The 26,691-nt window shown below is 40.3% G+C and overlaps 1 protein-coding gene across 1 annotated transcript in view; it reads left to right on the top strand.

Moving 5' to 3' along the window:
- Positions 1 to 2,973: 2,973 nt before the first annotated feature.
- efna3a (ephrin-A3a) overlaps positions 2,974 to 26,691 on the top strand; it is a gene marked incomplete at both ends in the record, with an annotated part of 69,990 nt that continues 46,272 nt past the window's right edge. Inside the window, one exon of the mRNA XM_079258870.1 lies at positions 2,974 to 3,083. Within this exon, the coding sequence (XP_079114996.1) occupies positions 2,974 to 3,083 (110 nt within the window). The remainder of the gene's footprint in view (positions 3,084 to 26,691) is intronic.

Below are 26,691 nucleotides of genomic sequence, written 5' to 3'. Positions count from 1 at the left end.
ATCCCAAAGTAAACTGTTAACCTAAGCTATGTTTACAGATAAGAGGGGAAAAACCAGCTACAGATTATATCTACAGTTCTTTTACAATTTTTCCTTGTTCATGGATTAATAGAAAACATTTTATTTGCCATGTTGGTGGGGCAAAATGTGGCTTATGCCAAGATTTGTTTAATGTCTCATAGATGACAAAATACTATTGCTGTGGAAATCCAGAGCATGTAATACTAAGAGCTGCATGCTTCCATAACTTTGTTGTGACAAATGATATCTACTCTTATGTAGAGCATAAAAAGGAAGAGGTTACAGCTTGGACAACTTGGTTATTGTTTTGGTATTTTCCATTTAGTAAAAATCCTGCTTAGACTGGAACTTTATTTTGCATAGAAAGCTTAGTCAAGGATAGTTTTCTTAAACCATATAACTAATCTCTAAAATCATGTATTTACATCTGCTGATTGCAAGGCAAACATGAGAACACATTAATTTTTTGATAAGTTTTGAGATTCATTATATGTGTGTCACCATCAGCGTGACAGTTAAAATTTCAGTGACTTTGAAAAAAAAAAAAAACCTCTGTGAGGCATGCAGATGGGGAACAAAATCTATTTGAATTATATTTAACAAATAAACCCCTTTGGAGGTGTGTGTGGCATCCAAAAATACAAATATAACAGATGAATAAATCCGGTAGGAAAGGGAAAAGTTAAGAGTTGGTAGGAAAGATGAGGAACTGATGCAGGGAGTGCAATCAGTACATAAAACAGGTGTAAACTGAAGAAATAGTGAAGTGTACAGCACTAATCACACACGAGCACAAGGATAAATGTAAGCAATACACGAGCAATTTAGAGTAACTCTGAAACTCAGACAAACATAGGAAGTGTTTTTGGAAGTTTACAACTGGTTTAGTTTCACAATTAGGAGGAAATTGGAGTTGTGTTCAGACTGGGATCATATTTCCACACAATAGAGCTTTTTAATTAGCAGATCCTGCACTGGGCCGACACAAATCTGTTCAAGAGTTTCCTTGCTTTTATTGGGTTAGTTTATAGGGTTATGTTGCTTATCTTGTTCTAGTTAATCAGTTTCTTAAAGTCCCATTTGTTCCCTCCTGTCTCCATCACTTCCCTTTGCCACCACCAGTTTGACTGATTTATTAGCCAGCAAGGGCAGCTTGAGATACTTTATCTCAAAAGTATCAATAGACTAAATGTTTGTGGTGTTTTAAATGCAGTACCTGATTTTATCATTAACTTGTGGACACTAAGATACAGATAGGAATAATGAGAAAATAAGAACAATAAGATAAACAGATGTCAATACAAATATACATTTTTATCAAATTATTATTATTATTTTTTTTTTTTACTATGTTCGTTATAAACCTTGTTTGTCTTTTAAAAATGAAAACACTCACTTGGTATGAGCTTCTTATTTTCAGCAATCCACAGTAAGGACCAAACTCCGGGTGCAGGAGTCACTGACTGGCTTTAACCAAACAAAGATGCTGTAGCAGACTCAATGGATGTTGTTTGTGAAATTAATATCATAAAATGTTCCCTTCACTTCTAACTCAAACAAAATGATGATTAAAACCATTGTGATCCTTGTGGTCTTATATTTTATGTAAATTTTAAAGTCCTGTTTATTTATTGGGCTACCAAGAATCTTTTTCTTTTTTCTTTCTTTTTTTTTTTTTTTAATGTGATGTAATGTTTCCTTTAGTTTTTTTATAGCCCTGTTTGAGCCGGCCTACGATGATCCGGGTTTGCATGACTCTTGGCCTGCCAGAGGTGGATGATGTGAACTGTGTCCTGTGTGGGTGGTGTTGCTCCAGATCCTTCTGGCCTCCCTGGATGGGACTGCTCCATTAACCTATACTCACCCGTAGGGGTGTGGGACACCAGTGATCCTCTGAGCTGTCTCGATGGCCCACTGCAGCTGTTCCTCTTCTGCTGTGCATCTGTAAGTTTGGACACATATAGAAGTTGTCTACCAGAGAGAGGTGAAGGGAGTTTCTTCATCTTCTGTGTTCTCATAAAGAAAAGATGCTGCTGGGTTTTATTTATTTCATTTCTTTTTGTTATGTTATGTAGGTGGTGTTCTTAGTCCAGCTCAGGTCCTCTGAGATATTGCTACAATCCGAGGAAGTTGAAGTGTGTGACACCCTCCTCCCCGCTGATGATGCTCAGACCCCAGTACTGTGTGGTCCTCATCTTCCTGAAACAGCGATGATACATTGGTCTCTTCTGTTAAGGCTGCTATGGTTGTCTTTGCACCAGACCACTATCATCTGGTACACACACACTTTTACCACGCAGTCCGCGTGCACACGCTGTGCATGAGGCAGGAGGGGCGGGACATCCGACGAGATGGACGCGTTAGACAATCCCGGCCATCAGAGGGCGGGTTTGTAACGCTGTGTGTGCAGCGTGTGGCTGCTGCTGCTGCTGCTGCTGCTGCGGGTCCTGATGCTGAGAGAAGCGGCAGGTGCGCAAAGCTCCCAGCAAACATCCAGCGGCTCGGATGCGAATTTGAAGCGCTGTGTAAAAAACAAAACAAAAAAAAAAAAAAAAAACAGCAATAAGCATCAACCTCAGCTGTTAGGTGTGCATGTGGTAGAACAAGTCTTGCCTTTTCATTACCTGTGTTGTTTCCCTCTCTAACGAAAGCAAGAACTGGGAAACAAAAGGAGTGACTTGAAAGTGCGCAGCGGGTGCGATAAAGAAGCGCACCACACAAAGATCATCCGGCTCAAGTAAAGATGCCTAACAAATGGGTTTGGTTGCAATGGGATTAGAGGTGACGACCACGTAACCTCGCAGAAGTCACCCTGTTGTTAAGGTAACTGGGAAGTTGAAGACGCGCTTCTCTGGCCGCTGGGATGTTGTGAACGACGCGCCGCGTGGGACAGAAGGAGAGGGGACGCAGAAGAAAGAGAGGAACCTGGGCTGGACAAGCACCGCAGGGATTATGGCTTTCGCAACGTTTTCCCTCAGCCTCATCACCCTGGTGCTTACAAACTTGCACCTTTCCAGAGCCAGCAACCGGCATGCGGTGTATTGGAACAGCTCGAACCTGCAGTAAGTAGCTTTCTGCGTTCCTAACGCAGTCGCCATCAAATCCTCTGTACTGACGCGCACCTGCGCTGAGAACTTGTCAACAAGACAGTGCCTCTCTTCTTTTATTTGGAGTGTCAAGAAAGATAAGCTGAGATATGTTTGAGGGTTTTTTTTTTTTTTTTTTTAATTCCTTGCTCTGCAATAATTTCATCAGTCTACAGTGTTGCATCTCTAATGGGAAACGTGTGTGTTTCCTAAATATATATGAGAAATTTGCGTCTCAGGTTTATGGGAATGACTCAATTAAGATGTTTTTTTAATATTCATACTCTTTCCAGGTTTTAGTTTGCTGTCCCCTTTGTCTCAGCAACTTCCGTAAACCTGTATGAGCACTACTGTCATGCTTGTCACACATTGACTACACACACACACACACACACACACACACACACAGTTATATCTGAACTAGTTCTTGGACTCTGATTCCTGCAATGTGGCACTCAGGTTGCTTACCTCAGGTAAGCATCCTCAGACTCGCTCACCTCTCTCTACATGCATAAAGCGAGCTTGCTGTGGGGCAGAGATCGATGTGGATCCTGCTGCCTTTGTCTTCTCATTAGCCAACAGTGAATCCATCTTTCTCACATTCTTTTATCTCTCCTCCTCACACAACCTCCCTTTTTTGGCTCTGCACTCCTCCTCTATTTGTGCTCCTCCTCTCTCCATTTGTATTCACCTCAGATGCAGCCCCCCTCCACTATCACCTCTCTCTATCTCATACTTGGTTATTTTCTTCCCACTCTTATTTTTCTACTGTGTCTCACCAGCCAGTCTGTCCCCCTCGATTACCTTTTTTTTCTGCATCTCATTATTGCCATCCTCACACATCTGCTCCTGGTCCCTCATTCATCTGCTGCTGAAACCTCAGCTGACAGCACAAACAGTCAATGATTGGAATTAGAAGTAGGATGGAAGTTGGGATGATGACTCAAATATCTGAAGGTTTCCTTGAGGATTGCAGTAAAAGAAATGGCGATTAAACCTAATCGAAACAGTCAAAGGGCTGCGGCGGCGCTGTCACCTCTTAATTAATGCTAATGTGTGAAAGGCAGAGTCACATTCAAAACCACTTCTGATTTATGACTACAGCTAATCCCATCTGTGTGACATGAATAGAAATGAACTGAGATTAAGTTATTTTTAAGTGCTTGTAAAAGTGTGCAGTTTTTCCAGTGTTGTATTCAGTGTTAGTCTTCTCTTTCAGATTCAATTAAGTCTTCCAGCATGTAACCATTGCTCAGTACATCTGTTTGTCATAATGTTAGCCCATTCGATGGCTTTCAATTGACATTTATGTGTTAAAATGACAAATACGTGCACAAATTAATGAACTACCATGTGGGAGAAGGAGACGTAGAAAGGAAGGGGAGCGGCGAGAGACAAAGTGCAGGTGTGGGTCTACATGCCTGTGTGCGCAAAACCTCTCCTCTCCTTACGGCAAGATACAAATCTCTAAAATAATGCAAATACTGACCTAGTTTGCAGGTAGCAGACAAATCCACAGAGGCTGTGGCAAGAATACCGATGGCCATCAGGCTTTACAAGGCCTTAACTTTAAAGCCATTTCTTCACCACTCTGTCTGCATACGCAGAAAACCAGCTCAAGGCCCCACTTGCTCTACAACGCAGCTACACTCCCTCATCCAGATCGTGTTATGAGAGACCTGCTCAGGAGGGAACAGTAAGAAATTAAGGCAGTGACACAGAGCCAAAAACGCAGAAGCCTTTAGGACCAAACTCTGGTTGAGGCCATAATCTTTTACCCCTGAGTGCAGCATTCAGCACAGATGGTTACGGCACAGCTGCAAGAAATGGGATCACTTGGAAGCCAAATTGTTTGTTCCAAAGCCATGGAAATGGCTTTTTCTGATATACTCAGCCAGAAATGTCTTTCTCTGGTGTATTGAAAGCCAATAATAGGTCATCACACAGTTGACAGAAATACATTGTTTTGATTCTTTGCAGCTTATATGAGGGAGGAAAGTAAACAACAAGAGCCTACTTAGTATTACAGGTTTTTCTCCTGCTTTGGATAATTTGAAACAAAATGTCTCGATTATGATAACTGAAAGACATAAATCAGAGTGCTTTTTATCATCGCCCAAGTCTGTCACGGCTGCACAACCCCCATTAGAAAGTGTTGGTCTCAGCTTCCGCTCTCAGCAGTACACCCGGCCAACTCGTTACAGATGTCCCTGCTAATGGCTGACTGAAGCAGGAAAAAACACACACGCAGGCCATTAAATCATCTCGCATCTGAGGCCATCTGCCAATTAGAGGGGGGTGATGCGTAACATCTTGAGAGCATGCAGGAGCAGCGGTGCACTGCGGTAGCCTTGCCTACTTGCATGTAGCGTCCCGTGCTCCTGCCCCCTCTCACCATCAGGTGTTTTGGCCTCGCTGGTTACACAGGGCACATCTCTGTAATTGGGCACCCGGTGACAGCGTGTTGAAAGCAGGAGAACAGCTTTCATTCAATCTCCTACTCATTCCCTAAGTCACACCGTGTCCCTATTAATGCTTGTAACTTAGCAGAACACCAGAGCACAAAGTCTTTGCACGGGTGTGGGAGGGAATTGAGTCTGAAATTGTGCCACACATCCCTTTGCTAAATTGCCATTCCCTTGCCTGCTCAGCAAGATGAAAGCTATCTTTCCCTGTTTGTGGCTGATCCTGAGTGATTTACAGCTCTGTGTATTTCATCCAGCACATTATAGCCCTTATTTGGACTCGAAATGGTGTCTGTCAAGCCACAAGCCCGCCTGATGAAAAAACAACCCAATTCCTGACACACCATATCCACTGCTACAAAATAAATTATCACCTTGGAAAATGACTACCCAGAGAGTGCGAGGAACTTAGACTTTATGATCAATGTTCAGTCGAGGTGTTGTTTCTCTAAACTGGCTTATAAACCACTAAGCTTGTCAATCTGGGAGTTTAGACCCAGTTACAGTTAGAGGTGGTGTCTCCTGGGTACAGGAGAAGCCGATGACTTACAGGAAAAAGTTATACTGTGGTAAAAGGTAGTTATGAATGACAAATGAAGAGCAGAAAGTGAGGTGATGGAAAAGGAGCATTCTGAGAATAGATGAGGACAGAGAGGGATGTAAATTGTTGTACGTGAGGGAAGAGACAAGGTAATATGATGGAATGGAAGGGCAACATTCTGGAAAGGTGGAAACCAGAAGTGCAGGGGAAAGAGAGATTGTTTTGGCCAAAAGTCAGAAAAGGTGAAGGAAAGCGTGCGTTTTTACCGGATATGGAAGTTAAGTTATTTGGCTGAATGTGCTGGAGCGTCTGTTTTCTGAGGAGACGATACCCGCAGGAGTTGATCCGTGCTAATGTGGACACTGGCTGGGTCATTCATGTGGACCAATGCTCCGAGACAATAGCTCTAGCCATTCACCTGCCCCAACACCCTGCACACCACAGCGCAGGCGGAGGATACAACAGACAAGGAGATTTCCTACCTGATTACATGCACCTTCGCTCACCTGCAGCTTCGTCTCTCGGCTGTCTCTGCAATTTTGCATACAAATGCATCTTATTCTCCGGCATTCAATTTGTTGTTTTGCATTCATTGTACCACACAAGCGCCTCAAGCAGCATTAGTGTAGTTTTCTCTACACTTGCCACTGTGAGGGTAGCACTGATTAAAAACATGAAAACTGACCTTTTTTCAAGTGTTTCTGAATTAAACATGTCACTCTATCTCTTAAGTATTCTGCTACGTGTGAGCATATCTGAATGCTTTCTCTATTCCTATGTCAATAGGACACCCAACAGATGAGTTTGATTTAGCTAAATGTTTAGTTTACTTTATTATCACATGGGTTCATTCAACCATAGATCAGCTTCTTAAAGTTTATATCTGTTTAACAATTTCCAGGACAGTTTTAGCTCATGTAATATGCAATGAGTGGCATAAATGGATGGGGAAACACTGAGGTGATATTTAATGGTTTGTATAAACCTAAGAGTTCATGTGTGGATCAATACATTTCTAAGGTATAGGAAGGTGAATGGACCCGGGCTGAGCAGAAAACACTGCCGAGTTGCTTTCTGGGCAGCAATCAATCTGGGTTCATCAGGTGATCAATTTCCAAATGTATTTTTAATTAGATTTTGCAGTGTTAGTAAATTGCCATGAAGCATTTGTAGCTCAGGTCGGGAAGCACACATCAAGTGCATCTTTGGAATAGCATGCTTGAGAATTGATCAGTCACTGCTTTGAGGTTCACGCTCTTTGGAGGCCGTAAGTGTGCATGCTCTAAATGAGGCTTTAGTGTAGCTGCAGCGGCAACTTCAGAGGAAACACATGAAGGCGGGCAGAGAAGAATGAGCAATAGTATTTTACATAAGTGTGACTAAAAACATAAATAAAAAAATCTGTGACACTTAAAAAAGCTGTAAGTTCTTCCTCTTGAAGATAAAACTGAAGCGATGTTATCAGAACACTTTGGCTCGACTTATAGATTCAAGGGCCATGTGTGACATTTGTGCTTATTTTGCCAAAAAAAAAGATCTGTGCTTACTTGTATAGTATGGCAAGCTGAGTCAGGAAATCTGGCTATTCCAGATTTAACAATTCATAGCACTAATCAGCTGACCTCAGCAGACAAGATCACAGAGATGAATAAAAACAGCAGAAATGCTTTGATGTTCATTGGGAAGCTGCTGTCATTGGGGGACATTACGTTGACTTGGCAGCACAGTTATTGGGTTTGGGATGCTGATAAAACCCCAGGAAGGGGCATTTAATTCACCTGGAATATAAGAGTGGGGATACATGGATAGATGGACTGGTGACCAGAAGTGGCCGGTTTTGAGCCTGATCAAGCATGAACATGATTGACTGCTGGTGTGAAACCAAAAAGTGGCCTTTGCTATTGGTTGTATTAAAGTGGGATACTGCGCAGTTTAATGTCTGTTGGATTATCTAACCAGTAACCTTGAGCCTGACAGACTCAAGGTGAGATATGTTTGAGTTAGAATAACTGACCATCTAGTTTCTTTAGTCGTGTTTTCTATGATACATTAAAACATCATTTAAATGATAAATTGTTACATGTTCATTTTATGTGTAATTGCTATAATGTGAAACCTTTGATTAGGTCTTCCATAATGGTGTTTCTGTGTCCTTATTCTTTCTGGCATCCCTGCAGATCCACTCCATGCTTTCATAAATGTGAGTTTTTGGTTGGTTTGGTGGGCTTTTATGAGCTTTCCATTGACTGATGGATGGGTGTCAGGCTTCTTACAAGTTTTAACTCAGGTGAGAAGGCTTCAATCTCTGAATGAGCCTAAAGAAAAACATAGTTAGGTCATCAAAGACCATTAGCATTCCTGCGGTCCTGGGTTATAAAAACTCCAGTTAACTGGCAGTGGGAACCCACAGGAGATAGTCCCGATCCCAGAGAGGTGGAACCAATTTCAGACTCAATGATTTGAATGCAAATGCTTTCTACGAAAGAGGACTTTCCAACTTCTGAAAGGGAGGCTCCTCAGTACATTACTCTGGAAGTCTGCACCACAGTGCCCGTTACCCACTGGGAAATTACATTGCTGCTATGATGAAAATGGCTGCTATGTAGGAAAAAGATCAAAGGTGTTGATAGGAGGACGGTCACTGGCTGGAGCTTGATTATTTGGGAAATGGGTCTTGTTACGCTACATGGCTCGGAAAACGATATGGCGCCTACAGCAGCTGGTCAAAATAAATGTTTTTTTTTTCTGTATTTTTATTGAAGCAGAAGGCTTCCTCTGAGGTATGGCTGTTGAGGAGGTATTTTACACAGACTGGCGCCCCCAGTTATCAGTGTCTCCTCATAAAAAACCCAGTGAGAGAGGACATAGGTTTGTGCTCTGTCATATCTTGTTCTCTGTTCATTCCCTTCAGGTATCGAGCCGTGACAGGTCTTCCCTCTAATGCTCTTGGGTTTTTAAGAAAAACAGTGTTACGAGAAGTGGAAACTGTCCTCGCAGCTTAATGGATGATACGGCTCCACTTTTCCTTTTTATGTGAGGGCAATTTCAGATATGGGCAGTGTAATAATTAGATATTCTGTTACAATTGAGATTTTTCCTATTGAAGATGTAATTATATTAAGGTCTAAGACCCTTTGGCTGCCGCCGTCGCTGTAATAAGTATATTTGAAGAAAATTGAAATCTTTCTTAGATGCTCCGCACATCCAGAATGATAAAAATGTCATTTGACGCTTCAACGGCAGGAGAAGATACAACTAGTCAGTTAATGTATCCCGTTTTTCTTTATTGTTTGAGAAAAATGTTAAATCAGAGCTCTATCTTAAAATGATCAACAAGCAAATTCTTTCACTATTGAAAGCCTTTCAAGTGAAGTGTGCAGGAAGCTACTTCTGCAAATATTAGTTATATTGCTGTGAAGAAGAAAGAGGCTGAGTTTATATCTGGAGCTATTTAACCCTTTCATATTCTGCTCTACTGCTTGGGCATTTTTAGTGACTGCACTGTATCTTAACAAAGCGGCAACTTCCGGCAGTTAAAAGTGAATCCACTAGGGGCTGGCTCCAAAACAAAGCAAATCCTCATAGACTCCCATGTTAAAAAGGCCAACTTCACGGCAGAAATAAACACGTTTACAGCCTGGTTAAAAAAATCTATTTTCGGTTTCGGTCAGGTTTACCTTCATGATAACTGTGGGGGGAGTGATTTTTTTTCTAACTCGCCCGTTTTAAAGTAATTTAAAGTAATTTAGGGGTGTGTCCTTTTGATTGACAGGTACCAATCTCTGGCTTCAAGTAAGAAGAACGTAGAACAACCGCGGATTTTAGTCGGTTAACAACGTGACTTAGCTTTAGCCCGCTTACCTCCGTTAGATGGGTAGCTCCCGTTATCTCGGGGTTAGCTTGGTTAGCTTTTAGCTACAGACAGCTTGGAGTTTGCTCCATATCAATCATCCGCCATGACGCTCACGGCTGCCCTCTCAGCTCCACCTCTTTGCCCATATTTGTATTTTCTGGGCGAGACGACGCACATGACGCGGCCAACATGGCGACGGTAGGAACCGCCCACTGACCTTCAATTCAGCTCTTCAGAAACCTTTGGGTGACGTCACGGAGACTCCGTCCATCTCTTCATACACAGTCTATGATCTTAACTCTGAACGTTTGTGGTTTTCAACCCAAGTTGTGTTTGCCACTAATTTCAGTCATGTAAAGCTGAAAGAGTGTATAACATGCAATGTTTTTAGCCATTTGAAGCATGCAACAAAACCTTGTTTATCATGATTTTACTCAGTGAGGACACTATAGAGCATTATTTATTTATATATTTTTTAAAATAAATAGTGGTTTATTGTATTGTTCTTTAATAAATCACTATAAACCAAAATTTTTTAAAGCACTTCATGGCTTCAGGTGCTCTATAAATACTGATGAAAAAACTTAAATACATTTAAAAGAAAGAATGAAAAACAACCAATCTCATTTCCCACCTTATTCCAGCCCAACTCAACACTCAGAGGGTCACAAGGGTTGTAAAAATGAAAAATAAATGTTATCACATTTAGGAAAAGAACAAATAGATAAATATCTAGTTGTTGTAAAATGTGCAGTACATGGCTGTGCAGTCAGGCCAATGGTGCGAGCCAAGACTGTAAGGAAACAGGATTGTACATCATCTACCTGAGGCGCGCTATAACATTACATCAAAATTAAGTAAACTGCCTGATTTCAGACAGAAGTGACAACTTATTACCATCTGTTTCCATTTTGGTCCGTCATTCACTTTAATCCATTTAAAGAGGGAATGGGCTTTCCCCCCTCAAGCCAATCACTGAAGTCATATCTGCCAGAGTTTAACATAATCTTAAGTGAGCACTGATGCCAAACCTCTCCAACATTTCTGCCTGCCTGATATTTCAGTGCTTGAGTGGAAGTGGAGTTCAGCATGTTCCTCCATTTGTCGATCAGTAACCGTGCCTTTGGAGTTAAAATATCCCTGTCACAGTGAGCAGCTCGACAGCACTCAACGACAGCTTGACATAAATTTCAGTCCTGCTAATGGTACATTTTGGACCGAACGTTTTTTTTAAACCAAGAAAGCTCTTTTTCATGTCACAACGCCAGACAAATCAGCCATCTTGTTAAAGTGGATAGATTCAAATGTCATGACCCAGACAAAGTCGCCTCTTTATCACAATCAGTAATTGTGTCACAGCCATAAATGTGCTTCCAAAAAAGGAAAAAAAAAAAGAAAGAAAAACAACACAAAGCCTCCTGACGCTTTACAGCATTGTCCCTGATAGCTCACACTTCTTACAATTCAAAACTTAATCTCTTCTGAGTATCTCTTCATTGTGAGATGAAACGCTGTGAAGAAGAGCTGCTCAAAATCATCTGGAGATTTAACTGATCTGTTAGAAATCAATAGAAATTTCTGACAGTGTTCATTTTGCATATAGGGCCCATTTCACCGCAGCACTAGCTGATGCCACAGATGACCCACAGCAGAAATGTAAAGCTGATCAAACAATGAGGGTTAATGACTCCACTGACCTGTAAAAGTAAGTTTTGATCATTGAAAGTATGTGTGACTTTTAAAACAAGTCTTAGTTAGAAATTATTTCATGTTCCAAACTGAAAAAACAGTATTTACTCCCAACGGCCTCATCAATGCAATAAAAAGTTCTTTCTTTCCCCCCCAAACATGGCCACATTTTGAGAGACAAATGTCAGTCACTATAATCTTAAAACAAGTCATCCCAAGTCATTATCATTCCACTGCCATCACTAATGTTATCCTCAGTTCATGTCTTACAATAATTAGTGCTGAACATTTTTAAATCAAGCGCCATTCATAGTATTTAACAATATACCAGTGGAGAAATGTGTGATTGCAAATTGCTTTAAATTTCATTAGTCAATACACCCCAGTTTTACACACATCTTTGCCTCAGTTTGAGAGAAGGTGTGTGAAAAAAATCATGTAAACTCAGTGATACAGCCATTTGTTGGTTCCAGTATTTTATTGAAACTTCCAGCATTTTCAACATCATAATCTCTCCTTCTGGACAAGCAAACACATACAGACCATTTCCATATAGAAAATAAAGGACTATTCAGCAGTTGCTTTTATCCAAAGCGACTCACATGTGATAAGTGGTCAATTAACCACAGCGACTGACCTAACGTGCATGTCTTGTGGGTGGGGGGAAATCGGAGTACCTGAGCATACATGGGGAGAACATGCAAACTCCACACAGAAAGACTACTGTTCAAACCATCTTCCAGATGAGGCTCAAAACAGCGACCTTCAGGCTACTAAAGACAGATACTTTATCATCATTATAATGCAACATGTTTTGATCCCTGTCATCGTTGCTTGCAGCAATGTTTTCAAAGTATTCTGCAACTGGATGCAGGGAAGTTGCAGTGCTGTTTTGCAGTGTCACGCTTGCATGCAAACCCTTGCATAACACAACATATAATACAAAGTCAGCAGATCAGAATTTAACTCGATGATATCACACTCCATCCACGACTCCAGATCTTCCACCTCATCATTTAATCAGGTCTCGTGTTGGTCTGCATCAAAAATCTATTCGAGCATTCATTTGCTGCCTTGATGTGTAAATTCAGTTATGGTTAATACATGAGCTACGGCACATGCATAATCATGTCTTGCTACTCACACACATACGTTTTTTTCCCCCTTTAACTTCCTGGTGTTGTTGCTCATTGATTTATATGGACAATACATGACTCACAACGGCATTCTTCATCAGTGGAGGTTGTGGGTGGAGGATCCTTTCCCCTCCTTTCCCCTGCCATCACACTGATTGGTGTGTAGTGTTGGTTAGAGGAACAGCTCTACACTGCAGTCTGTTCCTTGCATGTACCATGGTTGGAAGGGTGATTTGCAGCGGGATTATTGATGTTACTACACTTTGAATGCTTTATAATAAAATCAATAGGTTTATAAGTGAATGTTTGATATAATCCCCTGATTAGATTGTGAAAGTGATCCTGCAGTTTTATGTCACATTCAACAGGCATTGATGGGGTTTCCTTATAAAACTGTAAGTGTTAAAGTAACATCTATGTGTAAATTATATATCAGAAAATATCTGTTTTCTTATGGTAATGACCTGTGTAATGCAGCACTGGCCTGCGTCTAGACGAGTGTGTAAAACTGGGAAAAGCAAAGCGACGCGCTCAGCTCCTCACCATGCTGTGTGTGGGTGTATGGAATATCAATGTCCTGCTGTGCTCTCACTCCGTGTTTGTCTGGTTGCTGTTAGGTGGCATTTAAGATGTTTTCATGTCTCATTGTCTGTCTTGGTTATTGTGTGTATGCTGTGTGTGTACGTACATGCTTGCTTGATTGATTATCTTTGAAAGCGGAGTAATGATCCTGTCTGCGTGCCTTAGCCCTTTCTGTCTCTTTTGGTCAGACTCTCCCTCATGCCTGTGTTTCCTTTCTGGTGCTTGCATTTGCCTCGCAGAGCAGCAGCTTTCTCTGTCTTCCTGCCGTGTTGTTTGAAGTGTTTTCCCTCAGCCTTCTGTTCCTGCTCCGCTCTCACCTTGTGTGGAGTCAATGGGAAGTCCCAGAAGACGGCTTCGCTCAACCGCATTGCTGTGCGTGGGAGGAGTGGGCCCTACCGCCCATTTACTACCCTTTAATTTATCACCCTGTCAGAATTGGAAGTCTGAATCACACATGTTGTATCATCATTATTTAGAAATCATTTTGCTCGTGAACGCACATGCGCTTGGCTTTCTAGTACAGAGCAAAAAGACAGAAGGAAAGCTGCGGGTTTCTTTTTCTCTGCGGCCCGTGCGTTTGTTTTTGTGTGTTTAAAGTGTGTCTTTCATTGCTGGATAAGGTCTGTACAGTATGAGATAGATGCTTATGATAAATAGATTTGCTTTTGCAGCACTTAAAGGGATTCTGTGCCACTTCCCAGGAGAGAGAGGAACAAAAAGTTGTGACAAAAAAAAAAAAAAAAAAAGAAAAAAGAAAAGGAAGAAAGGGAGGTTGGTGGAGGGGAATGTGCAAAAGGAAAAATATGATGTGGGAGCATGAAACAGTATGAAGCAGCACAGATATGTAAAGGATAAAAGTGGACTGGAAGCAGGGATTGGCCAAGGGGAAGGGGAGATTCATGTGTAGAATAGAGGAAGAGTGTGTATGGAGAATTTTAATGGTGTTTCAGGAAGTGGAATGTCTTTAAGGAGCTCAGCGTTTTTTTCTTATGCTCATGCGTAATGGAACGGAACAAGCTGGTTGGAAGCAATGCTGTAAAATCAAAGGAAATATCTATCTATCTGTTTATCTATCCATCTTTAACTGTTCCTCTTCGTTAGCTCTACACTTCTTTCTTTGTGAATGTATTCAAACGCACTTGCTTTTTGGCTTGCTGTTGGGGCAGGACACTGCCATCATCACTGGGACCTGCAGCCGGAAGAAACTGCAAATGTGTGTGCGTGTTTTATTAGAGGAAAGAAACTGAGTGGGAGAAAAGAGAGAGGGGGGAAAAGCGACTTTGATTCACCACATGTTGCAAGGCAGAAACACAACATCTCTTCTGTAGAGGCCTGTGTCATAGGCTGACAGCCAGTGACACGGCCAAGAAGAGGCCTGTCAGGAAGGCAAAGAGGGGGAAGCGCAAGAAATTAATAATAAGCTTGTGGTATAGAAAATGACAGAGATACAGAGGGCGATTAGACAGTGATGCCAGTGGGAACAACGGGAGGGCATATTGTTAAGACTTAAATGATGTGGCAAAGAGAATATCGCATACAGCCTGAGGTCGTTGTATACAGTATGATAGGAAAAGTAAATGTGACACAGAAACCACAGAAGATGGATTTCCCCTGTTAAAAGCAGTCTAATAACAGGAGGTCTACTCCCTGGCTGGGAGATCTGACTGCTGGCTAAAACACTGTGGGTGTGATGGAAACAAATTGAGAGATTCTAGATAATCAAATTCACATCTCTGACTGTTTTGATGTTATTTTTTTTTTATTTGATCTAGAGTTATGAAAACTGGGATACATCCCCTAAGTTGCCTTTTCTGCCCACATTTCCTGAATCTTTTGAGAGAAAGTTTTGTTAGAGTTTAGTACTTTTGGTCTTAATTTTAACATCTGTAACAAGGTTTTGTCTTGGCATTTGCAATTCACAAAGCACTTTATCATCTCCATTAGGCAGGCTTTAATTTTCCTAATGGGGATGAACTTTTGGTCAAATTAGAGGTTCCATTAATTTTGATTCTAACCTCCAGCACCTGTAATATTGGGGTAAATTGGTGCCGAGGAAATCATATCTCTAGCTAATGCGCAGTATAGCGGTCGTTTCGCAAAATGCCAATGACATTAGCATTCCTCATGGTTCAGTCTGTGTGTTTAAATCTACGATATAAAATGCTGGTCAGCAGCAAATGAACCATGCCTCTTCCTTGTCTTCATTAGACAAGGAAGGGGCACTTTTGGTTTTTATCAAAAATCCATCATCAAATGTTTTATTAATGAGCAGAGCCAAGTTTCTTCTATACACACACTGCAGATTTTAGTGCCTATTTTGGCTTTATCTAGGTATCCAGCTTTGTTTGTATGTTACACTGTGTGTGTGTGTATATATATATATATATATATATATATATATATATATATATATATATATATATATATATATATATATATATGTATATATATATATATATATATATATATATATATATACATATATATATATATATATATATATATATATATATATATATATATATATATATGAGCTATGGAGAAATTCCTCATTAAACAGAATACTAGGACTAGTATATATATATATATATATATATATATATATATATATATATATATATATATATATATATATATATATATATATATATATATATATATATACTAGTCCTAGCATTCTGTTTAATGAGGAATTTCTCCATCCCAGTGTTGCTACGTTAACCCAAGCAGAGAGCCAGGGCTGGCTGGCTGCTCTGCCAGCCACTGCTCATAGCCTTGTATGCAAATATCCTTTTTTCAATCAACCTTGAGGTCCATTTTGAGATGTTCGATATAGGTCTGGCCTTCAGCAAGGTAATTTATCCAGAATTTCTTTGACCTCCGGGGTCTCTGGATGGAATGACACTTTTAATCACTAACCTGCACTCAGTGTTGACGGAGACAGAGGAAGGTCACTGAAAGTAAACCTAGCAACAAGTTTGTGTTTAAATGAGCTACGGATGGCAGTTACTGAGTCGTGTAAGCAGTACTGCCGGTGATTCGGTAAATCACTGCAGGCACCAGCAATTGTTGCATCTTATTAGTCGCCTGTGTTTTCTTAAAGTATGTTAAATTAAAGTATATGTAGCAAGTAATGACTGCAGGATAGGTCATTAGATATCATTGTAATGGAATTATAGTGATCTATTGTAGTTAGTTGTGTAATGTCATCTGAATGCCTTCATCTTGGTCCTGCATTTTAATTTTACATAGTTTTTTGCTCTTTAAAAACAACTTAAAAGGAAAAAAAAATGCTTGTACATACACATTAAGCATATGCCATTCTGTCATTTTTGTTATGCATAATGTCTAAAGTCTGACTGTGATCCATAAAACTGGTTGAGTCCTGACATTAACTAACAGAGCTAAAAAATTTTTTAACCCTTTAAAGTCTGACTAAAGAAAAACGTGGGAAAAAGTCCAGTTTTTTAAAGAAGCATGTATTCTTTGGTGTGTTTAGCATTTATTATGTGTCATAAGTCAAATTTATTATAGTGTAATCTTCTGCTTTTCTAGTATCTACCAGGGGGAAGAAGACAAGTATCAGATTGTGTTCAACAGTGTTTGATCAAAGTTTCTACCATAAAGTGATAAAAAAAAATGTGCCAGAAGCTGTTTGTATGAAAAAGGACCCATTTGGCTTTATGGGGTTAAACAGTTGACATTGGAATAGCTGGTTGTGCGTCCGCGTAACATTTTGTTCAACATTTACCACCAAAATGCCCTTGAGCAAGGAAATAATCATTTAATTTCTCAAGTGAGGCAGTGGAACAGCCAGGTAAACAGCACTGGGTTTACCATTTGTGTAACTATCTTCTCTAGTGACTTCTGGTTGCTGCTTTAGCAAATATAAAGAGCTGAATAAAAAAAGAGCTGAAATAGAACAGTGTTTCATCTGACAGTGTATACTACAGGTGTGAAATTGTGGGGAGGAATTACACTTTAATGCTGTACATGCTTTCTGTGATATGCCTTCCACCTTGAACATGCTGCTTTTATCACTGAGCAGTTCGTTGCAGATGTAGCATCTGTCTCAGAGCAGTAAGAAACATCATCTGAAACTTTTAAACTTCAATGCTTGGAGGTACTTTGTCTTCCATGCATGCCCACAGATACAGAAATACTTCAACATGTTCATTTAGCTGAATTTTCTTCCAGACTTTTTTGGAATTTATATGTTAATCAGGTCTTTGTGTGTGTAATAAGACACTGAATCCACTCGAGCACAATTGCTGCCTCCTTCTAATAAACTGTGAACGCTTTGCCATGGAAAGATATTGAATATCGGATTCTTTTCAATTACTGATACTTGTATCTTCTGCTTGGTGTAGTTTGCTTCATCTAGCTTTTGGACTTGCTGCACAGCCTTTAAACATAAGGTTTTTCAATTTGAATAAAGTTTCTCATATCAAAATTTACTGTAAATCTATTTACTATTTAAAAATTATGCACATTTCTTCAAATGCATGTTGAGTAATCATGACAAATTGATTAAAGTTTTGATTGGGGTTGTGCAAATAGAATTACATTGCAAGTAACTAATCAAGGAAGAAAGACTACACACACAAATACACACCCACACACACACATATGCAGACAGAAAAGCCGGTAATTTTGATTCCTCTCTGTAAAGCCCCGCAGGTGTGGTCCACTCCTCCTGTGCTGGCTATTAGCACAGCCTATCATTGGTATTCATTTCCCGTTCCTAATTCCCCCACAGTATTTTTTTCCCTTCTCACTTGACAGAGGACCGTGGGTTAAACGCCGGGGGGAGCGCTTCATCACGACTCGATCTGATCCAATTAAATACAGATTTAATCAGCCCCACAGTCAACGAGTGAATACGCAATGCCATCGGGCCGACGGTAACTGGAGGCCCAGCCGCACTGGCGTTCGTTTCCATCCCCAGGCTGGAAGATTGGCTTAGTGGGTGAGGAAGCACCTTGATCCTATCTGACACGTTGGTTGAGCACATCCTCATATCTGCAGATAGGTTTGAGATCCATTTTTAATAACACGTTGAAGCTGTTTCTTAATTCTCTGCAGTGTCCCCTCTTCCTGTGACCCCTAACCCACTGATTCAGTGTTGGAAGATGCTGAGGTGGCTCTGGAAGATCTGGGAGATGTCCCGCTGATGCAAACACTCAATTAATTACTGATTTATGGTTTGGATTATATCTCTGGCAGGTGGGAGGTATCTTTTTTGGCTGGCTGTTTATTAGTGGCCACATGGACAGCACAGACAGAGAACAAAGATTTAGCCTCTTCCCCAAATAGCTGCTGATTGTTGAAACATTTTACTCTGCAGAGGAAGCATTCCTGTGATATAAAGTACAGCTCCCCAGTGCCCCATCAAAGTCCACTGTAACTGCTGTGTCACCTTCAGAGTTTCAAGGGATGATTGTACATGGGAGCTGCTGCAGAGCCTACTAATGAGAAGTCATTGGGAAACGGGTTGCTTTTTAACATAACTAGATGTCCGGGGTCATTTTAGTTACGACACAAGGCTTAATTACACATCCTGCTATTCAGTGCATGGTGGTGTGTGGGAGAGACTTTGTCTAGATGTTGCCGTGAAAAATAGATTGTCTGGCTGTCACTCAAATGTGTAACATAAATAAATAATGCCTGCTTCAGTTGGTCACGTCCAACACAATGCAATCACAACACGCAGCAGCACTAAGAGCACTGTTTAATGTCTGAATAAAATCCAACCTGGCAAGGAGATCGCTGCGGCTGGCAAACGCAACAAGCGGGGGGGGGGGGGGGGGGGGGCTTATTTGGCATGCCAGTTATTCAGTGAAAACAGGGTTTCCTCGTTTCTGTCACTTTAATGTTTACCGTGATGAGCTGGGGGCGATCAGATCGTAGCTGCATATCATGAGCATCGTTTATATTCAAAGCATTTTACAACCTTTAATGAAAAGCCAAAGAACGAGATGCCATTAACTCTTTGCTTTGTTCACGAGAGCTTATCACATGCTGTTGAATAGAGAAACCTGGAAAAATATGAAATTGCTTTTTGAGATGTAGTGCTTCCCGGTGGAAGGTCTAAAAGAGGGTAATTTGTTAATTGCTTTGTGAAATATTTCTCATTTTAACTGTGAGCATTTCAGTGACATCCCCCCCCCCCCCGGGATGTTTCACTCTTTTTCCAACTCGAGTCAGTTCTCTTTAATTACTGTCTGTGTTTAGAGGAAGACTCGCCTGCTTGTTATTTCCAAGTGTAAATGAGATGAGGGGAGAAAGGTTATCCCAAGCCCCAAATGACTGCACACTCCTTCAGGATGGTCTCAGCTTGCCCCTGCTGCAGTCAGATATCTCAAACAGAGCTGTGTTTGAAGTGTTCGGTTGGGTGCTTGCGCTGTCTGCGCTCAGCCGACAGTTGCCATGCTTGTTCAACTCTGCCAGCTCTTCTGCAAGTTGCTTCTTTTGTATTTGCATACAGAACAAACAGGAAATTGTGTTCATTTGTATGCAAATGTGTTTGTCCCTAAGGCTGGGATTTTGAATTAAAAGTTTTACCGTCCCATTAATTCCAAATTACACTCAGGCACAGACATGGGCTCCTCCGCCCTGCAGGGGAGGTATCCGACATGCCATCCAAACACATCCCTGTCAGTTTAGTCTGTTTAGTTTGCCATCTGCGAAACTGAGTCGGAATTTGGATTTAATCTGGTCCGCTGATTTGCAGATTGATCGTCTGCACCACGCCGCAATCTCCTCTTAATTATCTCGCAGAAATATGCAAAGATTTCGGTGTGATTGATATTCGAGGGTACTGCTAGAGACAGACGTGAGGAAGCCTTGGAGTGGCTGACTGACAGGTTGTGAAGAGCATAGTGAATGAGAGGGAGTGGTGAAGGCTGTCCACCATGACAATGTGGCACACCTCACCAGGCCTGCTCATTAAAATACATGTAGAACCTAATGAAAAATGCATGACCCCCCATCAGTGACGTGTGGCATGTATAGCACGATGCTGACAGTCAAGGTAATATAAAAAATTAGCTACTACAGACACTGCTTCTCAGAAGTGACTAAGAACAACCGAGCCTATATCATAATACTTGCAGATCAAGCAGCTGCTCTGCACACGTTCTCTCATTTGATGCAATGATTATTGAGTTCTGCAGATATTGACAATAATACAGCAAGAAAAAATGGTTTCAGAAAAAAAAACTCTTCACCGGCACCAGAATAATGAAGAGAAAGTCTCCACGCAAGAGGAGATGAATTAATCAGAGACAGATCAATAAATAGTACATCTTCACTTGCAGGCTGTTTTATCTTCCTTTTTCTTTAACCAGAAATCTCACCGAGAAGTTAAAGGCATTTTGCTGGAATATTTCCTTTTAGGCTTTCTGAACAAAGGAATAGACCTGATGGTACTGTGGCAATGTTATGTTGTTTTTGTCCTCATGCATTTTTTACTATTTTGACTGTTTTTCATTATGAATATCATGCTTGAATAGTTCAGCTCTTGTACTTTGCAGCTTGTACTTGCACATCAGTTGTACTTCTAGTCGAAATACAGACAAACTGCTGTTGCTTCATTTTTTTTATTTTGCTGAATTGATTCCAGCAGATTTAAAATGATCAAGCCTGTCTTTTGTGATGCACTGTCTAAGAAAGTGTAAAAATTATTAGCTCTCACACAGAGGAAAAAAAAAAAAGAAGAGTACTTGTGCCCACAATGCTGTTCACAAATGAATAATTCATGGGGCACATCTTGTAACCGTGCAGACTTTTGGCAGACATCCGATGTCTCTTCAGTTATGGTGATGCTGGTTGAGAGCGCAGTTGCCAGGTTTGTTAATGAAAGAGGAAAGCTGGTTTTCCGTTCTTTAAAGACTTTAAATAGGTCAACATTATTTTGAGGTGCATAATCTCGAAGAAGCCAATTACTTGGCACAAAAATGACACTGATGAACAAAACAGGTGTAAAATAATACAGTCAGAGATACCAATAAAGATACAAGGGGCAGTGATGTGTCCAAGGACAATCTGACACACTGGTGCACTGGGATCAAATCGCTGACAACTCTTCCACCTGAGCCACACTCACCACCACATGGCTGCTGGTTTCCTCATTTTGTACCTGACACAAAATAAAGAGCGCTTGAGTTCAACCACGGTTTGCAATCAGCTGGTCGTGCTTCTGATTCTGTCCAAAAGCCCACTTTTCTCTGCTTGGTTAGCTTTCAGGGGGACGTTAATTGTGACCAGCTGATGTCTTTACCGGTGTGGGAGCTCTGTAAACAGAATGTAAACATACTAAGCACAATTTCTTTCATGGTTGAGGGCTTTCAACATATTTATAAGACAAGTCAGGATGGTGTTTGATCAAAATACTCTCCATCTCCTCTCCTCTCCTCTCAATACACACACACAAATATATGTTTTTAGATTTTTTATTTCATGTTTTTTTTGTTTTATTTTATTTTGTTTTCTTTTATTTTATATGTTATTGATTTCTTCAACCGCTCTGCATTTAATCCATTGCAGTTACACAAGGAGCACAATGATTTGCCTCAGCTGCCAGCCTGGGGTCTTCAGGTTCCACCTTCTGCTGTGATGTTGATGTATTGTAGGTTCTTCCCCTTAATAGTTTTTTCCTTTTTGTTATCAAAGTGTAAGATATTCTGCACATGATCCCATCAGATTCTTGTTCTGGTCCTCCTAAATCCACTTGGAAAGCCGAGCTAAACCCTGAAGAGCCACCACACATAAACTCAGCTCTGCTTTGGTTCATGCATAAACACACATCACATAAGACTTTAATCTATTCATAATAACATAGCCATGTTTAAAATAATGTTTTTTTTTGTGGTTGGAAATGAGCATTTTTCCTGATTTTTTTTCTTTGTGACAGTTGTTTAAACTTCGCAGCTCCATCGATTCGTTCAGGTTTAATGTAGTTATTACAGTAGTATAAACGTTATTTTTTATTTGAAGTGGCAACAGATTTATTTATCTGAAAAAGATCTGTAGCGATTTGAGCTCAAATTCAGAACATGACTTTAAAGACATAATCTGAAATAAAAATTAAAATTAAATATCTCTAGCACTAATTGCCTGATGTAAAAGAAGATGTGGTTGTTCAATCGTAAGCTTTGGGTGAAACTTCTCTATGCATACCCCTGTAAATAGTAGATTTATATACTGAATATAGAGAGATATATTTATATTCTGTAATAGGACAATATTCAGAACAGCTTTGAAAAGAAATTGGCTTGCCATTAACAGTTGTTTATCGCTTGCAGTGTGGGGAGAAAATCAATGTGAAATTTGTCCAAAACAGATGGAACCTAGATTATTTTGCACCTGAACAAACCCATTTTTCAACACCTAGAAAATACATTAACAGAAATTGTATCCTCACTTCCTACTCAGCTCACATCAGGCAACCCTTTAAATCTGTATGAATAAAGAAAAGCCAGAGCTGAAATTTAAATGTAAATGGCACTGAGTCACTCTATCTGGCCTAATGTTGTTTTTGTTGGGTTTTTTTTATACTGCATGACTGAAAAACCCTGATTACATTTGAACTTTAACAAATGTATTTTACATACTGAGCAATAACACAAGTTGAAAAATGTTTGTTATATTTCATACATTTTCATTGTTATTTTAAATCCACATCCTAGTGGCTGTTTAGTTTATAACAGATAGCTTGGAATAAATATGTAATGGATTTGTTTTCATATCATTTACATGGATATTAAGCTGTTTGCTTTGGGTTATTCTAAAACATTTTTCTTAACATGCTTGGATATAGGGTATAATTGGTTATTTTTGACAGTTTTTCTTTCCATCCTAATATATTCACCTTTAACACAGGTTACCTCGTCTTGTTTGGCATCATTCTCTTTCGAACTGCCTCACTTGAGTAATGTAATAGTTATTTTTAAAATTTCATCATCCTTTATTAACACACTGGATCTAAACTGACACAAAACATAAAATCTGAGTGAGTGGGACAAAATGTGAAAACAACAAACATGTTTAACAAACTTTTTTTTTTTTTTTATTCAAAATGCAAATAGAAATTATTGATTTTAAAAGTTATGTATGACCTTAACAAGATCTATTTAAATCCAACAATGTTTCAGGCAGTTATTCACAAAACAATCATTTATAAGTGGGAGATCAGGTAGGACTTATTTTTTGCTGGAAAAAAAAAAAGGTCCTTTCCATCTCAAGTCAGAAAGAACTTCACAGGCTGAAAACGTGCCTTTATTTCTTGTAAAACATTTAAAATCCTACATAAACTTTTGAAATAGTAATGTTTAGACAACATTTCATATACATTTTATAAAAAGTTTACCTGCAGTATTCTCTTATAAGGTGGCTGCTTTACAATGTTTTCTTCTTGCACCAAATGTGACTTGATATATGTAGGAAAAACATGCTGTGCATTTCTTAATCACAACTCTTATTGCACTTAGTTTAACAACATTATTTTTAAAAAAATGATATATATATATATATATATATATATATATATATATATATATATATATGTATGTATATATTGTTCGAGGTCTCTGCTGTAAACAGAAGTTGGAATGAAGACTATATTATGTTATCTTAAATCAGATGTGTGATTTGGATGTAACAGCACATCTGTCAACCCTATATGATTAAAATAAGTTCATAACTTGGACATAACTTGGACATAACTTGAACTTGGTCATTAACAAAACACTTTTTCAATTCCCCCATCTTTTGCTGCAACCAGTTGTTGTTTTGCTGAATGGCCCATTTTCTCTTGAGATTTCATTCTTAGATGGTTTCCCAGATATTTCCTTTAAAACTATCCCATTTGATACCATTTTTATGATCTGCTACTCAAACCATGATACTATCATTAATGTGTTTGCAGGTGGAATAAGGTTTTGTCAGTATGGAGTGGTTTCCATGCCTCATGCCATGCTTGTTGTTGCTCAGTATTCTCCAGGCAGTGGGTTCATGAACATTAATATTAATCAATGTTAGAGTGACCTATAGGTGCATTAAGATTAGCCTGTCTTTGTTTAAGATGTTGTGTTATAAACCTTTATTTTCTTTTTTTTTTTTTTTGTCTTGTCCAGCATTTAAAGCAGGCAGAATGATTATCTGAATGCTGTATTCTGCAGAGCAAATTTACTATGCTAAGGGGAGCTTTCTAGCTGTAACGCTCCCTTGATGTTCTGGATTCTTATTTTATTTTTCTATTTATTTTACATAATTGTTCGCATTACAAAGTTTATACTTCTGGACCGGACTGGAGAGGATAGAAGAGGGACAGAAAGAGAATCGAAAGGAAGAAAAAACAGAAAAACATCTCGTAGAGAGTGAAAGAAAAAGAGAGAGAGGGAAAGAATGAGAGAGAAAATAACCTGCATACATATGAATATACATAAGCATGCATACACACCCACCTATACAAACATATATACATACACCTTTACACATTGGAGTCATGTTCCCCCTGCAGGAGGATGAAACCATCAACTGTCAGGAGAACCAAAAATTAACAAGCTAAATCAGAAACATAGAAGGAAACTAGTGTTTAGTGTTCAGAGAAGAGTGATCATGCCAATGTGACCCCGTCCACACAAAGGTGAAAAGCAGGCCAGGAGAACCCTGAAACCCAGGCAGCCGGCAGCCACCCCCAAGCACAGACCCCAACCGCCCCACACCAGGGCCAGCCATGTACCCACCCAGGAGGTGGCAGAGGGGGGCCCCAGCCAGAGTCCCCCACAATCAGCGGTGACAGGCCCCAGCGGGCCTCTTATTCCAGCGGGACCGTTAAAGCCCTGCCCCACCAGGCACCAGCCACCCAGGATGGACAGAGTGAGGGCCCCAGGGCCCCAAGACCCTCCCTCCCCTCCAATCACACACACTCCCTTCCTGCACACACCCTATCCACCCATTCCTCCCTACACACACGCACATCCCCACCCTCCTCTCCACCTCCCCTCATACACTGCCCCCTATACATGCCCACACCTCCCATTCCATCCCTCCACCTCTACACATCCACACACGCCCCATCAGACACCCCACACCCCACCCCCACTTTACATACCTTGCTTTCTGACAGATCTGTACAAACTGAATGCTCCTGAAGAGTCACAATGTTGTTTTTCAAATGATTGAAAAGTCTTCCACTGCTTCTGCAGCATGCTGGGATATAAATAAATTAGACATTATTTTTTACTTAGAATAAATTACTTTCCCATTCTTAGATTGGTCAGTTCAGCTTATTTAAGTGAACGCATGTGGAAAGCGCATGCGGCTGCTTTCATTAATCAGACAGAACAGGTAAAAGCCGATTAATATTCAAAGGAAAGAAGAACTCAGAAAAAAACTCAGACGTGCGTCAAATCTCAACAAAGCTGCAAATCCACTGATAAGCAAAGAATCTGTTGACTGCTCCTCTTTGCTGCTTCATTCCAGACTCTATTGTTCTGTCTGTGAATGAACCGTCACTGAGCACAATATAGTCTCTAGTGTACATTTCCTGAGATGAAAAATGTTGTCACAGTTGCCACGAGACATTACAAGTCATTTTTCCATGAGTGCTGGAAGAGAAGTCGTAATTGAAACAAAGACTTGGCCTGGAGGAAACCTGCAGAGTTTTAGAGGTTGTGGGGAAAGTAGCTGGTATAAATGGGTGCAAGGTTTAAAAGAAGCAGAAAAAATCTTGAGATGAAATACACCAGTTGCATGATCACAACCCCCACAAAGGACCCCATATCCACCAGTTATTAGCTTTGAATTGGGAGAATTGTATTAGTCTTTAAAAGCTTCTAAAATTTAGCTGCCAAAGCCTTTCTGCTCGAGTCAGAGGGGGTCAGCAGGAGTGTGTGAGTGGGCAACAGCCTGTAGTCACAGCCTCTCAGAGACACCCCGGAGGTGGGGAGAGGAGAGAGTCGACCGCAGCTTGGCAGCTCTACTGGAGTCTGATAAGCTTTAATGGCACTGCCACAATGATTCACACCATGTGACACACACACACACACACACCTCAAGCAGCCTTGTGAGGAATAATTTCTGGACCCTGGATAAATTTGCAGTAGCAGGGAGTCTCTATTTACCAGTAATTGCATTTCTCTGCCCTCTAACATGTTGCCTTCAAAAATGTTCAGGAAGTTGAAGGTGGCTTAGGAGAAAGCGACAGAACGTGCTGTCAGCCTTACATAGTGCTCTGCCACAAGTCGACAGCTTATAGGCCAATCCATAGCTCACATGAAAACGCAAGCTGCGTACGGTACATAACATGTTGTCA

This window comes from Telmatherina bonti (genome assembly GCF_933228915.1).
Source record: "Telmatherina bonti genome assembly, chromosome: 19".
Taxonomy (NCBI): domain Eukaryota; kingdom Metazoa; phylum Chordata; class Actinopteri; order Atheriniformes; family Telmatherinidae; genus Telmatherina; species Telmatherina bonti.
The sequence above is the reverse complement of the archived record's forward strand: the minus strand, read 5'-3'. Positions and strand labels throughout refer to the sequence as shown.